We start from the raw sequence: 17,787 nt of genomic DNA, 5'->3' as shown, positions 1-17,787 counted from the left end.
ACTTCTTTTATTTTTACTGTTTTTTTTTACTTTATTTTATTCATTATCCGTTTTCTAAATGTCAATTTTTATTCCTTACGATTCAGATCAGACAAAAGAAAAAATAAAAAAAAGTTTCAGAGGTTTAGTATCACTTCATAATCCTGTTATTTTGATGTAAAATCTAAGAAGGCCATCATCATCCAAGCTTTTGTGTATGTGAATGTAAATATATTTTTACAATAAAATAGAGGTAGCTATCTACATGTGGAATTGTGGCGACACTTGAAAAATATGAAATATAAGTTAATAGATAGGAACGTAGTACTTACCTACATAGTACACATACAATGTAGGGGCGTATAATAATATTATATATATTAAATAGAAAAGTTCATTTTTCAATCCTACAACATTAAATGCAATTTATAAATATTTGAAAAAAAAAAGATTGAAAAGTGGTCTCTCATGAGGAAGAATTCGAACCCGTGTCCTTAGCTTTACCCTGATGCCACCGTACCGACCGCCAAGCCATCCATGGTCTATCATGGTCCATGGATGGCTTAGTGGCCTGGCCACAGTAAACATATACGAATAGTTACGTATTTAAGCCAGCTACGCACCATTGAATCTTTTCGTCATTACGCGATAAGACACGCCGCGGCTGCGGCTCTAGGACGAAGACTTCGTGCGCTCTTTTAGGGAGAGATTCATAGTATAAAATATGAATATAATATCTGTCTATGTAGTAATATGTATAATGTAGCTACATGCAGAACATACTATAATTTATAATATGGATAACCACTTTGCTCACAGGTTTTTGCTAAAAATTATAAGAACAAGATCGGCGTGAAATATAGGTCCATTGAGATTTGTAGTCCGATTTATATAAGTTTGTCTATATTTAGATAGAAACACGAAATATTGTCGAGAGGGACATTTCTGACGCCGTCCATAATTCTTTGAAGTCAACGACTGGTACTCCATAACGCATTAGCACCTGCGACTCTCCAGACAAACTCACTGAATTATTTACTTACTGCTAACTAATTTTTACACTCTTGTTTTTGTTTCCATTAAGTAGTTTTCACTCATATAAACTCAATTTAATATTTCAATGATTTAACCTACTGGTTATTATAGTGAGTAAATACACTGAAGGGAAATTTAAAGCATACCTAAGGACATATTTTAAAGGAAACAATTTTATAGATACCTATATGTAATTATACTTAGTGTACTGTAATAACAATAAATGTTTAAAATACCTACCCATGTCTTTTAAAATAATAATCTCTACGTTGACGTTGACGTAGGTAGTATCTTAAATAGAAATGAATTTAATTAATTATTTTAAAGTGTTATGAGAGAAGTGTTTGCTAATAAAATTGATTTTATATACTTCCATATTACGGCTTTAAAATATATTTGCGAATTGAATAGTATGGACACATTTGTCATATTTTTACTGTAAGCTTCTCACATAATGGAGACTTAATGAATGTTAAATGCGAATTTTAGGGCTTAACACATAATATTTAATAGAACTAATTTGGGATTGTATGAGGCGACGCACTAGATGTATTGCAATAGTGCCGACTTAATAGAGCTCTGAGACAGATGAAGGCTTCCAACGTTGCGACTGCGCGAGAGAGCGAAACGCGAAGGCTGATACTGGGCTCTATCAGTCAACGGCCCGCAGCTGAGCGCGTCACGCTAATCCATCCACAGGAATCCTCCAGAATCTATCGTGTTCTGTGAATACACATCGCGGTTTCATATATTTTCATTAGTGTTAAGTGATATTTAGTGAATGGATAATCAAATGTTATGAATTATGTTTTCGTAATGACCGGTTCTTCATTCGTAGAAGTTTTGTGCCGTTGGGATTCAAAGTTTCGGTACGTGACGTTTCTTTTAAACTTTTTGCGCGTTGCTTTTGTTGTTTCTTTGAATTATAAGTTAAAATATTCAACAATGTATTTCTGCTGTTATTTTCCAATCGTGATTGAAATTATTGCTTTCATTTTTCAGTCACCTGGTATGAACCCACATAATCAATTAATACCTTTTATGTCCTTAGATTAAAAGTAATAAAGATGTAAATTTATCCAATAAATTCAGTGTAAGTATAATAATTGTGCTTTTTTATAACGTGAAGCACGTATACATATTAAGTAGACATAATATTATTATATTGTTTGAATTGCAGGTAGGTCACATACAAGATAATGTCAAACGTAACATATTATTATCTAGGGAAATATGAATCCATGCAAATGTAATGATCCTCGGTTTTTGTAGGACTTTATATAGATTTGTTCAAACCCAATAATGGGGACTTAATTTCATATGATTAAGTATTTTTAAAATGGCTATTTGATTATAAACGTAGGTATTACTTAATATATTATCATCCTAAAATATATACTGCGAACAGATTACGAATCAAAAATGGGGATTGATTTGGATTATGTTGATATTGATATTATTATATTATTTATTCGTATTTTGTATAGGTAAGTCGTATGTACCTCATAGAAAATATAATTAATTTTCTTTGAACAGTAAATAATCAATGTGCGGTCTCGTGAATTAAGTTGATTAATATTCAATTCGAGTTTGTAGCAACAATTTAAGTTAGCAATACTTTTGTTACATATTATCATAAAATTTACATAATTTGCTATACATAGGTAGGTAGGTACCTATTTGAAATTTCAAATTTCCCTATAAGCAATTTAACTAACTTGATCTAAAATAAATTTGTTTGAACGATATTAAAAATTGATAAGATTTGAAGTCACGTTTGAGATGATGATCTTAAATGTTTCCTCAAACTAACAAGTAACAAGTTATTTGAAAATTTATTATGCAAAAAGAATACAATTTTACGGGTCATTATGTTGCAGAAAAGTATTTTAGATAAGTGAAAATATCAAAATTTACTTACCTAGTTGTATTATGAAAATATAGGTCTTACATTTTATGCAGCACTTACCTACGTTCTGAGTTTAGTTTTATGCGTAGTATACGTCTCACTTGAAGAATAAAGAAAAGTAAGGAAAACAGACGCAACGGAAAAAAATATGAATTGACGAAATTGTATTTATAGTAGAAATTGTGTTTATTATAGCTTTACCAATCACTATCTACTTAACTAATTCAGTCGGACATCCGTTATACATCATATAGGTACCTAAGTAAATAGAATTGCATAACTTTTTTTAAAAAATTCAAATGTCTCTTGTTACGAATAAGTGATGTAAATTTACGTAATCTAGGAATTCAAAATAAAAGTTTTTAATTCCTAGATCACGTAAATTGGTTGTTCTTGGAAAACCATTAAAAGATTATTTTTCGTTCACAATGTATATAATAAAGCTTGTCAGTATAGACAAGTGCACGAACGGTGTCGAATTTTTCACATCCATACTACTTAATATTATAAATGCGAAAGTAACTCTGTCTGTCTGTTACTCAATCACGCCTAAACTACTAAACCAATTTGCATGAAATTTGGTATGGAGATATTTTGATACCCGAGAAAGGACATAGGCTACCTTTTATTGCGTAATATGTACCACGGGCGAAGCCGGGGCGGACCACTATAGTAGATAATATATGCAATAGCTCTGGAGATTATCCTACACATTTAGTCACAAAATTGAAAATACGAACTCATTATCATATCAATGATTGATTTGGTATCTATACTTTTCCATATTAAAAGCTTTAGCGCCTTCTAAAATATGACTAAATTTATACCTACTATTAAATCCTGCTTTTCTAACTAAATTTATAATGTGTAATTGTTGTATCAGCTACAAATGCCGAAAATTACAAAAAAGTTGAGCAAAAGCGGGTCGTGACAGTGACTTATACGATGTGTCCGCCCTTTCGTTGCCTTTTGCGATTGTCGCTATACTCATTCTCTTAAATTGTTACTCAAATTTATATTTCGGCCCTTTTCTTTACGAGCTCCGACAATTAAACATGGCCTAAGATCTTCATCTTTCCTAAAAGATTGCTCTTTTTCAAATATTATTTGAAAAGCTAGGAGGATAATAGGACTTAGAAACAATTTAAATAAAGAATTCGGGTAGAAGATATTTTGTAATGTTTGAATGAAATTATAATGAAAATATTAAGGACTACTGTGTTCAAACAAGGTAAAATCTTTTTAGTTAAAACATTATTACGCTTTTGTGCTCGAGCTTTGGCAATGAATTAGCATAATTAGGTATTAGCTCGAAAAACGTGTTTCTCGTTAAGGTGAAGCAATTTCTTTACAAAGGTATAAAGTCATACTTAATATAAGAATTACCGAAAGGTTATACGGGTGAACATCTAAAATTATAAACCTCACATTGAAATGCTTCAGACCTTTGTAATCATAATGTGGACTCAGGGTTGGATAAAATGATAATATAAGAAAAGTTAAGTATACCTATTATTCGATGTTTGAAGAAACATTTCCAATCGATTCCGTAGAATAACTACAGAAAAGCTTTTCGTTAAAATATGCAAGTTATATCAGCTTTTGGAATATTTTACGCATAATAATTGCGTTGATTTATTCATCCACTGAATTTTATAAAGCAATAATTATTATATTACCGGATGGCGTAGCATTTTATCGCTACACATTTTCATAAAACGCCCGTAGCAATCATTTATCAGGTGTTGTGCCGTTGGGAGAAAACATTTTGCAAAACATTTATTTGTTTCTCTTGCAGAGATTTACATGTGGACGACACACATTAATCGCGTACTTAGTCCCGAGTGCAGAATTCAACTACGCAAAATATTCACGTAGTTTGCAACATAAAACCACCAAGTTTTTGTACCGTACTCATTAACCGGGATAGAAAATTCTTTCGACCATGATTTCGTAAACCCAAGCTCAATTAACGTCGGATGTAATTTGAACGCGATATATTTTAAATGCAGATTTTTTTACAAAAAAATTCGTGATGACGCTTATTCTTGAAACTTTATACGGACTGTGAATATTCCTAATTAGTAATTGTGTTCTTTTCAACTGAATTTTTCTATTGTTGAGTTCTCGGTTAATAAAATATTGTTTAGGAATGTTGAATTTAGATTTTTTTTATGTAATGATAATTTAAAACAAATTACGAGCGTTAAAATGAAACTTCACAGAATGTAATTTCTGCCTCAGGGTGGGAGATAGCCGAGCGCTCTGGGCGGTCATCCGTGCATGATCAATGTGAACTTTTATAGATATTCAACCATGCACTTACTATTTTCACCTTTGAGATAAAAGAAAACTATTTCTAGTCCAAGGTCTTATAAGTTGTCGAATATTCTTGTTCTATGAGAATATGAGGATTGTTTTATTTTACCACTAGAATGTGATCTGGTAACCTTTGTTTCATCTCTTTCGCTTTTTTGCCTACACGTTTGGTTTTTTATTATTTTCTTTGTTTGAAAACAATAACACAATCTATCGCTGTTTTTTTTTTCAAGATTTTGTGATAAATTATGATTTGTATTGTGATCAAAAACATGCAGTCGTTCTAAAATTGAAATAAGTGAATAAAACACCCCTCAGAAAACACCATTATTACGATTTATTAATGCTTAAAGTGCCAAAAACTAATGTAATCTGTAGATAATTCCAATATGACGTTAAATTTTAAATGCGTTTTTTCTTAAAAGGAAATTCAGTTTTTTCTTAATGAAAATAGTTACGATACACATACAGCTCAATTTTTTTTCATTATTTTTAAAAGAACAACAAACTTTTGAACTTGTACATGCTTTTGGCTCTGATTCCTGCAACTTTAGTATATATACATTTTTAGACTTCTATACGGGTTTATATTGAAGTAGAACCTACAAGACTTTTGTAACTCTGTCGCAGTTCGTACGTAGGACTTTCCCGTACCTTACGCTTTCGCCCCCGCTATTGCCAAGGAGACGATAGTGAGTAGTCAAATAAACATAAAACATAAGGGTACCGTTACTTTTTCATACCCTATAATAATGTAATATGAGTGACTAGGAGCTCACTGGCGGTATTATCCTTGGAGCTTCGAAGTAAAGCCTGATAAATGCAAGTCGTACAGAGCACATATGCTCAGGCCTGAATGAATTTTATTATACCGATCATATTCGACGAATACTTTTCAATTTACTTTGATATTATATCCATTTGGTTTGAGGTTATGTGTATTCCGTCATATGAATTTCTATATGCACTTATGCAGCTCCTAGGCGACTTTTTGCGTTGGAAAAAAATGAGTTATTATTTAACGTGTTTCTCAATTAAATTCTATTATATATATTAATTAAATTCTATTATATATATTATATTATTATATTAAAATTATTATTTTACGTGTTTCTCAATTAATAACCAATCGTCTGCATTTTTATCTATTTATATCTACTACCTAGTTAATTAAAAAATAACTATATCAGAATCCTATGTTTGAAAATTGGTTTTCGATCGATCATGCAGGTCAGATTTCATAGAGATTTTATATTTTAATTTATGATATGAGATGTCACTTGTTAATTTCTTCAACAACAAAAAAATCTTCTCCTCAACCTCAACGATTGCAAGCTGAAACTAAATTATTACTATTATGCAACAAAATTTAATATTATTATCATTAATCATTTTAAACATTCGGACAATTACGTTAACAAATAATTTCCAAGTGTTAATAATTAAATTTGATAATGGTTCATCTTGAGTAAAGAAGTTAATCTTCTTTAATCGACATTAAATATTCTTTGAATTACAATTTAAATTAGATCAAAGACAGTTTCCTTTCACTTAATCTTTATTCCTGGTGCTACATCTACTAAGCCTTTTTGTACTAGGATTTTGGATAACTGCTATGTTTTCCCTAAAGTTATGAACAGTCGCTTGGAAGTTTATAATCAATGATTAAAAAGTTGTTGATTTTGAAAAAGCTTTTACTTTAAAAGTATTAAAAACGCAATATCTCAAGCGATTAACGAGGAGCTCATTTTAGAAATACATTAAAGTAAATACGCGAGAATGGTCATAAAATCATTTCCAATATTTTTCTTTGCAAGTCATACAATTGCATCCTCTATTATCTTTATGGGCAAAGTTGCGTTTTCAATTTCAATAGTTTTCATCGTAATATGAAATAAAAACTAATCTGACGTTAAGGAAGTCCGCTTTCAACGTGGAATACGTGCAGGGCTTTTATTTTGTACTTCAGTATTGTACAAGAGCACAAGCTCGGACTCGCGGGCTGCACTGAATGTTAATCTTGTAAAGGAAGGTCCGTCTCTATTAAGGATTCACGTCGGGAAAAGTCCTTCGATTTTTTAATCCTTCTCGCTTTATATTTTTCTGTTAGAACTTATATTAAGGTTATTTTAGATTATTTTTAGAATTTAATTTAATAAACCTGTGCAGATGATAGAAGTTTTAAAATTTGGGTACGTTATGATGAACACTACTCTACATGAACTGTCTTTGCTCTCCCAAATTTTATCGAGTTGAAAAAAAATTTTAGCCAACTTATTTCTGTCTAAAAGACCGATTTTGATTGTAATACACATACATGTCTTTGTTGTCATGATATAAGATCTGTTTTTAACACCAATTTTCATTATAAGAAAACTGTTTTAAATTGATTTTCAACTTTAAGCAACTCATAAACTCGTGCGCGAAGTTCCTCGCTTCAGAAAGTCACAAGTCAAACATCGCAAATAGATTTAGGACGGTATTCTGTTCAGTAATTTAGTTGAATCAGTAAGAATTTTGCTAATTAGCTAAAGCGTGACTATGCCAAGTCTCTAACTTCGTGTTGACGTGTGACGTATTCATAGATTTGCATGTTCTGACATTTTTTACTCATAAAATAAGTATTATTATATGAAGTTATTATTATTAAAATTAAATAAGGATTACGTTACTATTTTGTATGTCAATACTTTATGTAATTCAATAATATTCATTTTATGCGAAATTTGGGGAACATGAAATAAAAAATTGACTTTTGCCTTTGAGTAAATACTTTGAAATCAAGTACCAGGATACATTTGTAGAAATTTTAATGCGTTCCTCGTATTTTCCGATAGAAGGTAAAAAAATTGGTAAAGATTTACTGAAGGCTTTAATAAAATTAGGGAATGTTTTAAAAGCTTTTCGTGAACGGACGATAATAGGGAGGTTGTCATCCGGCGCGCCTCTGTCGGCGACAGTTTGGGAAGAGGATTTGTATGCCGCTGAATGTCGACAATGCAAAGACAAAATTTTTCCACTTAACTTTCCCTTTGCTATTCATCTGATATTGATTTATTTCCTTGACTTAGTGCTTTCCAAAAATACACACACATATATTTTTGGTACTTCTCTCGTGCGACATTCATTGTTATTTCAAGATAGTTTGTTATCTCTAGAAGCATTGAGTCAATAATAAAATAATTGGCTTAGGAACAAGAAAACGATTAGGTACATCAATTGAGTTTTGGGTAGGTACATACCTAATTCAATCCAATAGGGAAACAATACTTTTATGTCTTAAATAATATTTATAATAAAATTCAATTCACTTCATCACTTCACACATAATATTATATTCATTAATTTCTTATTTATTTAAACATTAAACATTAAAATATAGAAATTCTTCACAAAGCTCTATCAAAAGACTGAGCATTAAAGTTTAAATAACTTGAATAAGTAATGGCTGAACTTCTAACAAGTGGTTATTTGCATATTGACGTTTTAAAAATATAAATTCGAAGCAACTAGTCTCGTATCCCTGTTCATTCCTTGCGGTCCAACCATTTCCTCCCGGGAAATTTCCGCTTTTCCGCTCCTAGCTGCTTTATACTTTTCTTAAAACACGAGCGCTAAAGTTAAATTGTTGAAACAGAATTAAAACAATAAGAGTATTTTATTATAAAAATTTTTCGTTACAAAGGTAATTGGATTTACTTTTGTCGGAATTGTTTTAAAAGCTATTTTTCATAAAAATATTTTTCGGAACGCATCCCTTGTTTAGTGCATATACCTACCTCACATATACCTGCTCCTGAAATTAAGAGCAACGTAAAATCAGAATCACGTAAAATATATCTCACACACACATAGATATGTTGTATATTATCACTTATAGTTACGCAGTATTTAGTGTTATTTTATATTTTCGAACTACAGCTATCGCAAACTAATTCCATGGATGGGCTGTGACTATAATCATAAATTACGAACTGGGCGAACCACTCCGACCCAACTTTGTTAAGTTTACTAATCTCTTGTTGTGCTAAAGTATGCCAGCCTGTTCTAATGCTGTGTGAAATATATGGTGTAAGCAATATGTTGTAAATGATTATGGGGAGACTGAAGTTATTATATTAATATATTGTTATAATATTATCTACTAAATCGTTGAAGTTTTCCCACCCTCGTAGAAGCGCTTAGATTGAAGGTTGATAGAAGAGGCGTTATATACATGTGGATACATATTATTTATATCAATGTGTTTATGGGTATAAACTGGCTGTATAATAAAGATTATTGAAGGAGTTTTAATTGATGTGTGTAATGTAAAAAAAAAAACTTTCCTTCTGCATGTTTTACAAATCTCCAATCGCTGTAACCCTCTCAATTATAAGTTGTCATTTTAAAGCATGAACAATTAATTATCAAAAATTTTGAGATTTTTCGTATAATATAATAATATTTTTAAGTATTTTAAGGTGCACGATGCTATAACGAGGAAAAGTTGTAAGATTGCTCGTTGTAAAGTAGTTTCAAAACTGAATAATAAATCACCTGTTTCAGGAGTTACACTTAATGTAACTACATTATTAGTATAACTTGTCTCCTTTCAAGTGTAGCAAAGGTAATGTAGTCCGTTAATCTATTTCATACACATAATTGAGTGTCATTTATTTACGTCTTCTTCACAGAGAGAAGCTACACGTATCATAATGTTTAATGATATTAGCTGTTTGTTAGAGTAGTACAGTGAACATAAACCAGTTCGAACTTAGTGTTTGGTTTAGCAAATAGTGATAGCAATATTAGATACATAAGATATTGTATGCAAAGCTAATATTCTCGTTTATTTTATTCCATGACCTATCCGCTAAAGATACAATTCACTGAGGCAAAGCCTCTAATCGATACGAAATTATATTTGTAAACATGTGGAGGCTTATCGTAATGTTATCTGGATATTTTGTGAACGAATTCTCGGTTATAGAATATTAAACGCTCTACCTTTATTTGTTTTTATATTTCAAAAAATGTATTGACCGCAAAAGTTTAAGTTATTAATTGACACAAATTGCTAACTATTTTGCTATTTTATTCTTGAGAGTGATAAATCATGAATAGTTTACAATAAAAATCTTATATTTTGGTAATGAATAGGAGCACGCACAAGAATTCCTGCACCGTGCGGTCGATGATTGATTGCTCAGTCGGCGGAAACCAATTAAAGTTGTCCACTACACTGGATGTTATAAAATTTACCAAGATTAATTGGAAATACGACAAACAAGAAACGGTAGTTTCGATACGTTATACCCGCCGTTTCAGTTCAGAGTATTTATACTGTATAATATTACGGTCTTTTGGTAGGAAAACCGAAACGGTTGTAGGTACATACTCCTAGAATAAACTCGTAGACGTTGAATTACGAATGAAAATTAAAACGCAAGATAAATATAACAAATTTAGCATTAGGTATATTTCTTTTTGTAGCAATGACATTGCAAATGGACCTAACGACCAAAGTTAAAAGTTCAATCAAACTTTTGATTAAAAGCACTACAGAATGCGTTAGCTTTATTTATGAACACAGAGTAATAAATTCCGCATGTATTTTTATTAAACCAATATAAGAAACACATCTTACAATGCGGAATTAATTTTTATATGAAATAAATTACATTTTAATTTACCATTATAGACTTTATTTGCGTTCGTTAACAAATATTTGAGAGCTCTCTGAGTACAGAAAAATAACAACGGAAAGCGACAGCGAGATAATATAATTTTCGACAGAATCATTCCGTAATTAATAATTAACATCTTTATAACCGTAAAGATCTATTCAAGCTTCGAAGTAATTAAAATTGAGATGAGATTTTACATGTATTAAGAGAGAGGCTCTATTATAAATTAAATTAATATCTTCACGTAGTCTATGGAAATTCGTCTACACACTTTGCTGGTTTATTGCACAGGTTTATTGCAAACTGGCTAATTCAATATGATAACTAGCTAACGGTATTTGCGTGCGTTAGGAAGCTTTTAAGCTCAATCTAATATGTAGGTATATATAAAATTCTCGTGTCACAGTTTTCGTTGCCATACTCCTCCGAAACGGCTGGACTTTCGATTCTCATGAAATTTTCTGTGCATATCGGGTAAGTATGAGAATCGGCCAACATCTATATTTCATATGAAGGTACCACGGGCGAAGCCGGGGCGGACCGCTAGTTTCATATAGAAATAAAACTTTAAGAATTCATTTGATTAGTAGCTAATAGGTATTATATCATATGACTAAGATAAAAAATAATAAAGATAAATAAATAATTAATATCTACTTTATTAATTTAATTATAATTATAATAGCAGTGCATAATAAAGAAATAGAGTGCCGCTTTAAGTTAGTACTTTAATAAGTGGTGGCTTATCGTTAATTTATTTATTAATACTTTCTCATGCAATTTGAGTATGGTTTAGTTTAAAAGCATGTGTCTCTCGCGGGCGGGCGTAATGGTGCTCGGAGGACGAATGAGATGAGGGAATCTCCACACAGCGTAAACGTACTCTTGCAATTTTAAGTTTTTGGCATCCGACTCCGGCATTATTCAAAGCGGTGTTTTGTATTTCAAGCCACTGCGACGTCTGCAGCCCATTATTTATATAAAGGCTTTCATTATAGCCCTTTTAATAATGTCGGTGTTTAAGTCCGCCTAGATGTTTTATGTAGCGACCTTTTTTACGTATTGTATAGGAACTGTCTAGTCTTGTACTTGTATTGTTATTGCTTAGCGTGCTGTTAGCCTTATTGTTGTCTATAAGTTCCCTGTAGTAAAGCTTTTCACGAAAGATAATAAAAATAGGTATAATGAGAAGTTTATAGCGTTTATCGCGATGAAAAAATAAAATCTATAGCAGTAATTACAAAGTTAAATTGAACAGATAGATAGGAATATAAACTCAAAGTTTAGTATTCTATTTATATAATACATACACTCTAAACGATATTTTTATCGCCAATGAGACATCTAGTATCATTGTGCTGCTGCACGGCAGTCTTTTTCAATTTCCACTCAAATTACTGAGTATAATTGGATCTGACTACATCGAAATGTCCTTTTTCTCTAGAGCAGTAGACTGTTAAATCGAAACCAGTTCAGTTGATATTAGAATGAAATTTGAAATTTCCCTAGTTACCAGGTGTTTGTAGAATTGTAATTCCTTCTTTTCCTATTAAAAGTTATCCGTGTAGTTGCTTAGCGAGTGCGCTGAGTTAAAACTGAAAGTTATTCTAAACGCAAACAATAAAAGTTTTCACAGGACGGGTCACTGACTTCTACCGACTTTATATTATGTTAGCAAATAACCTTTACTCTACTTACTAAGTTTTGAACGCGTTATATTTTCAATTTTTCAGTCAATTTTGCCACGGGCAATTAATAGATACGTGGATACTAGATATATAATTAATAAAATTCTTTTATAATACCTAATTACCGACTGTAAGTATAATATAATGACCGGGAAATGACTGTATATACATGAAAATGTACGAATATAAACTCGAACTTAGAAATAATTTATATGAAGTGTATTTTTCCTACTATATTATGAAATATGTTCATATTACAAACAATATTGCTGCCAATCAATTAAAATTTTACATGAAACCAAAGCTTGTTTGTTTCTAATTTCTATTAATGTATGAGTGATTTTGTTACATACACAATGTCACAAACGAAGATGAATTATAATGAAAACAATTTTGTATTTGTTCACAGGCCGGCTTGGTTTGGGTAATGGGGCGTAGGTGAGGGCGCACGGCGGGCGCCGCGCTTGGCCTGCGCCCGCCCATGGCACCCACGCTATCCATCAGGTTAACTGACAGATTATTGCTATTATTCTCATCTTCATTGCTGATTAAATTGTGTTTACTTTAAATTACGGATCTTGTAAGGTCAATGGTATTATAAATGGTTCGTTGTTATGATAAGATAGAATAGATATTGTTCTAATGCTTGGGATTTTAATGGTTCATAAAATGAAGTAAGGTAAGATTATTTAGGTATTTTAGTGATAAGTAATTCCAAAATTGTAATATAATACGTAATGTATAATGTAGAGCTAAAGGTAATTTTTAAATGTATAATTTAAAGGTAAAATCTAATAAAATAATAGAAAACAAATTGATATTGTGGTTAGAGAACTGATTGATGTTAGATGGATATCTGTATCACGATCCTGCGTTATTTCAACGATACTCAAACAATTTGAACGTTTGATGTTTCCTATTGACGATGGTGTGAAGTATATTTGGAATCTAAATTTGGCTTTTTAATGCGTAAGATCTACCTACCATCAATCATTTCTATTTATGGTATAATAGTATAATGTATTTCGAAGGTGACGATTTATCGTGGATGTTATTTGTGTATGTTACAGGTGGGTCGTGCGTTGGACTATATTGGTTGCGTGGGTCTCCCTCGTGCCCGTCAACAACCAGGTGCTCGCTCCTACCCTGGTGCCGTCCTGTCCAACGCAATGCATCTGTCTTTCTCAATCCCAGGTTCATACCTCAATATTATTATGAACAAAAAACAGTATTTAAGTTTTTTTTTATCTCGTATACTTCTAAATTCTTATATTTTTGAAGAGAATAGCTTGCTTACTAACTTACCGATGTAAATTAACAATCACAATGGATCTTGAACAAAACATCGTCCAAGTTCCATATTTATAGCGCTTTTCGAAAAATTACGGCCTCATTGATAAAACTTTCTGGCAATTATTAGGATTATTAAGATAATAAGAAAAGTTTGCTGAAATGTTCCATTTTCCTTCTATATGTACCGACTAGAGTTGGATTATGGATTATGGAATATATGTGGTTTCTTATAACTTATCACTATTCAATTATCTGTAAGTAGTTAAGCCTGAATTAGTCTTTTTATGAACATTAATAAGAAAATTAATAACGATGAACGCACCTACCAGTAATAACTTGTATAATTTTCCACATCCCTACTTTTTTATACATTAGATGTATTTCCCCAAATCCCATTTCACAGTTTCACAAAGTTCATTAGTCCACAAAAGTAACGTAAACAGTAATTAAAATTGTTGCAAGCAGGAAACTCGGTAAAATACTTTTCACCGTGTGAGAAAGATAAAGCCGATTAACGCCGAGGCCCCTCACGAGTCACTTTATACATTACACGGGAGCTTCTATCATTAGCGCCCAAGGGAAATTTTATTCTTATTGAATATAATTTTCCTTATAATGGATAACACCTGCTGTCCGGCAATAGAAATAAAAGCGTCCCTTCGAGCTCATTCTCCTGATGCCAAATGATGGTATTGCGAAATATTTACTGAAGTAGAAGCGAATTGCCTAGTTACTTGTTGCCAAGTTAGCGACGCCATTGTACTAAAATTTCATATGCTTTCTATATAAAATATATATTGGGGAACGTCCAATTGTAATCTAATAATATTAATATAATGTAATATCCATTATTGAGTGGGTTAGGTATTATATGACATATCGCTATCGTTTTGATTAATAGAAAACTAGTGGCTATTTTGTTAGTGTAGTTTATCTATAATAATATTATTAATTAATTATCTGGCACACGAATTGAATACTTGAAAACAAAACTTGTTAAAAATGAGTATTTGCGTTTAATCTATGCTGTATAAACGGAATCGATTTCGATTTTGGTGTTGGGTTATTTGTAAAGATTAAGTTTGGAACAATTCAATCACAATATGGGTGTGAGGGTGTGTGCGTGGGGAGAGGATTAATTTTATTGACAAAATAAACAATGGCAATTGTGCCGCGAGTCATTAATCGATACGTTCATGCACGGATTCATAACCCTTTATAGATATGAAATTTATGGACATATATATATAAATAAATATTATTATATGTTAATAATAAATAATTGTATATTTAACGATTACGATTATATTATTATCACAGTTAACGATAAACAATAAACACTAAACACAGATTGTTTTCCGAAGAAACATTTGGATCATTTCGCATCAATACTTAATATTATAAAACATTACCTACTTAAAAACTCATTAAAATCAACATTATATAAAACTAGAAGAGAATTCAAGATTATGATGCTACAGAGCAGCGAGAGATTTTGAATTGTAAATAAAACTAAAAATTGTTCTAGGATGTGTATGTTTTCTTTGTATTGCAGGTCGTGTGCAACAGTGCAAGTTTGCGAGGCGTGCCGTCAGCGTTAAGTCCCAATGTAATGCAGTTATCACTGTCGAGGGCTGATCTTCGCGTCCTACGGTCCGATGCATTCGCGCATCTCAGGCAACTTCGCCGCCTGTCTCTCGACGCCTGCAACCTGACGCGCATACGCCCTTTCGCCTTCCGAGGCCTGCCCCGCTTGGATGAGCTCTACATACAACACACGCCACTCGCTACAGTGGACGCGTTCGCCTTCGCTGCGCTCCAGAATATATCATCAATCGTCCTCTCGCATAATCGAATAGCGCAGATCGAAGGCTATGCATTCGCCGGAACCAATTTTATAAAACTTATCTCGCTAAGGAATAATCCCATAAAAAGGATATTGGCTCACGCTTTTTCTGGTCTAAATGATGTCTCTCAAATAGAATTACCGTCTGGTATAAAGTCCATCGAGCCGAAAGCTTTCTTCGGTTTAGAAGGAGTCGGTGTGCTGGAACTAGCTTACATGGATTTACCGGCACTGATGCCGGATACGTTCTTTGGATTAACCCGCGTCGGTCGGCTGGCTTTACGGGAATCCGATCTGGGAGTTATACGCGTAGGCGCCTTTGATGGTTTGCGGCGGGTGGATATTTTAGAAATGTGTAATAACAAAATCGACGGTATCGAGGAGCTTTCTTTAATACAGAACAATAGTGTCCATACTTTTAAAATGACTGGAAATCATATGCTCGAATCGCCAGAAGCGGTCGTCCTGGAGGTGGAAAATATTATAATACGCGGCAATCATTTGCCATGCGAGTGCGGCCGAGATCCATTGGCAAACCAATTGGCTTTGACTGCCGACTTCGCAGAAGAGAACCTGTGTATATCTCCGTTGAAGGTGCGGGGCAGGAGCTTGGCGAGCGCGGCGGGGTCGGCGTGCCGCGGGGAAGGCGGCGGCAGCGCGCGCGCCCGGGCGGCCGCCGGAGCCAGCCCCGTGGGGGACGCCCTAGAGCACTCTCTCGCGCTAACTATTGTGTCGATCGCTTTCCTCGCAAACAGCTAACCGCCTGTGGTGTTCAATATTGTATCTGTAAATATTGTATAATATGTAAGAGTGTAATGCGAAATTTTACATTGAATGGGTCCGTTCATTTAGTATACGTTGGACCATAAAACGTTTGCCTTTGGAATACTTGTTTTATTGACTCCATTTGTACGAGTTGTTTTATTTGAACTGCTTTATGTAAAATAATATATTCGAATGTTATGCATCTTCAACGATCCACATGAATGTAATAAAGATATTAAGAATAATAAATCTGTTTTATTATAAGTACTTCTCTTTCTTTTATTTCTATTGGACATATTTCTTTTATTTTGTTTAAGCTAAAAGTATATAATTAAAGCAATATTTCATTTACCACCAAATATAAAGATAAGAAATTCAGTCAGTTGGTTAAATACAATGAAATTAAATTTTCATAGCGTTATTTTAGTAGGACAGTTTAAAAATTAATGAAAGTACGAAAATAGCTGTATCTGTATTTCTAGGCAATTAGCAGACGACATCAGATAGGGCTGAGTAATGCTGCCCTGTCGGACGGAACCACTGACTGTAGCGTTCTGACTTGAGATATACCGTTTATTCTTAGATTGTACACTGCAAACATTACTTATACATTTATGTTGGACTATTTATTTAAATAAATATCCCTATAATTGGCGGAACTTGGGCGGAAACATCAAATATGTATTTTGAATTTGAAATAAAACATTTCCAATTATATTTTAGAAATAATCGACTTTTCGTAGAATTTACTAATAGGAAGAGAATCGAAAGACCCATCTTTCGAGAGGTCAATAATGGATGGAGCTGCATAAGTCCATCTACTCAACTGTTTCATAAAACGGATTATTTTGTGCGATGCTATTTAATGCAATTGGGCTGCATTACCGTGGCTCGAGACGACTTTATACAAGTGCTCTTGTACGAGATTTATTTTATGATATTTTTGTATAATGAAATTATATGAAACGGATTTAAATTTCCTGAAAAGATATTAATTAAACTCAACACAGCATCCGTATTTTTAATTTCATTACTTTTTATTCGTATAAAATTGTAGCGCTATATTTTCAGTCGCAGGATACATGTTGAAAATAACACTTAAAGACAAAGTTAATTTTCCGATTCCATTGTTTTATTTACAGGGAAAATTGTAACATAATATGTTATTTATTAAATGAAATTTAATACAATATTTTTCCGTACATATAATAATATGTACGCCGCATGCTCAACATTCACACATGGTAAAACCGCACGTCACGCACCACTCATTAGCGAAATATC

The 17,787-nt window shown here is 32.5% G+C and overlaps 1 protein-coding gene across 1 annotated transcript; it reads left to right on the top strand.

The window, feature by feature from the left end:
- The first annotated feature begins 1,685 nt into the window (after positions 1-1,685).
- Positions 1,686-16,726, top strand: LOC123691753 (SLIT and NTRK-like protein 2). Its single transcript, XM_045636297.1, has 4 exons — positions 1,686-1,883; positions 13,009-13,103; positions 13,670-13,793; positions 15,448-16,726. Exons 2-4 carry the CDS (start codon positions 13,081-13,083, stop codon positions 16,495-16,497), a joined length of 1,197 nt encoding a protein of 398 aa, XP_045492253.1. The 5' UTR covers positions 1,686-1,883; positions 13,009-13,080; the 3' UTR covers positions 16,498-16,726.
- Positions 16,727-17,787: the final 1,061 nt, after the last annotated feature.

Source organism: Colias croceus, chromosome 5 (assembly GCF_905220415.1).
Source record: "Colias croceus chromosome 5, ilColCroc2.1".
NCBI classification, from domain to species: Eukaryota; Metazoa; Arthropoda; class Insecta; order Lepidoptera; family Pieridae; genus Colias; species Colias croceus.
Note: the sequence above shows the minus strand (reverse complement) of the source record. Positions and strands in the feature narration are given on the sequence as shown.

What these genes read in the sequence shown, in the direction of transcription:
- LOC123691753 (XM_045636297.1), top strand. Translation starts at nt 13,081, where the DNA reads ATGGCACCCACGCTATCCATCAG. An exon ending in GCACCCACGCTATCCATCAG is followed by an intron (nt 13,104 to 13,669) that starts GTTAACTGACAG and finishes TGTATGTTACAG; the next exon opens with GTGGGTCGTGCGTTGGACTA. An exon ending in TCTGTCTTTCTCAATCCCAG is followed by an intron (nt 13,794 to 15,447) that starts GTTCATACCTCA and finishes TTTGTATTGCAG; the next exon opens with GTCGTGTGCAACAGTGCAAG.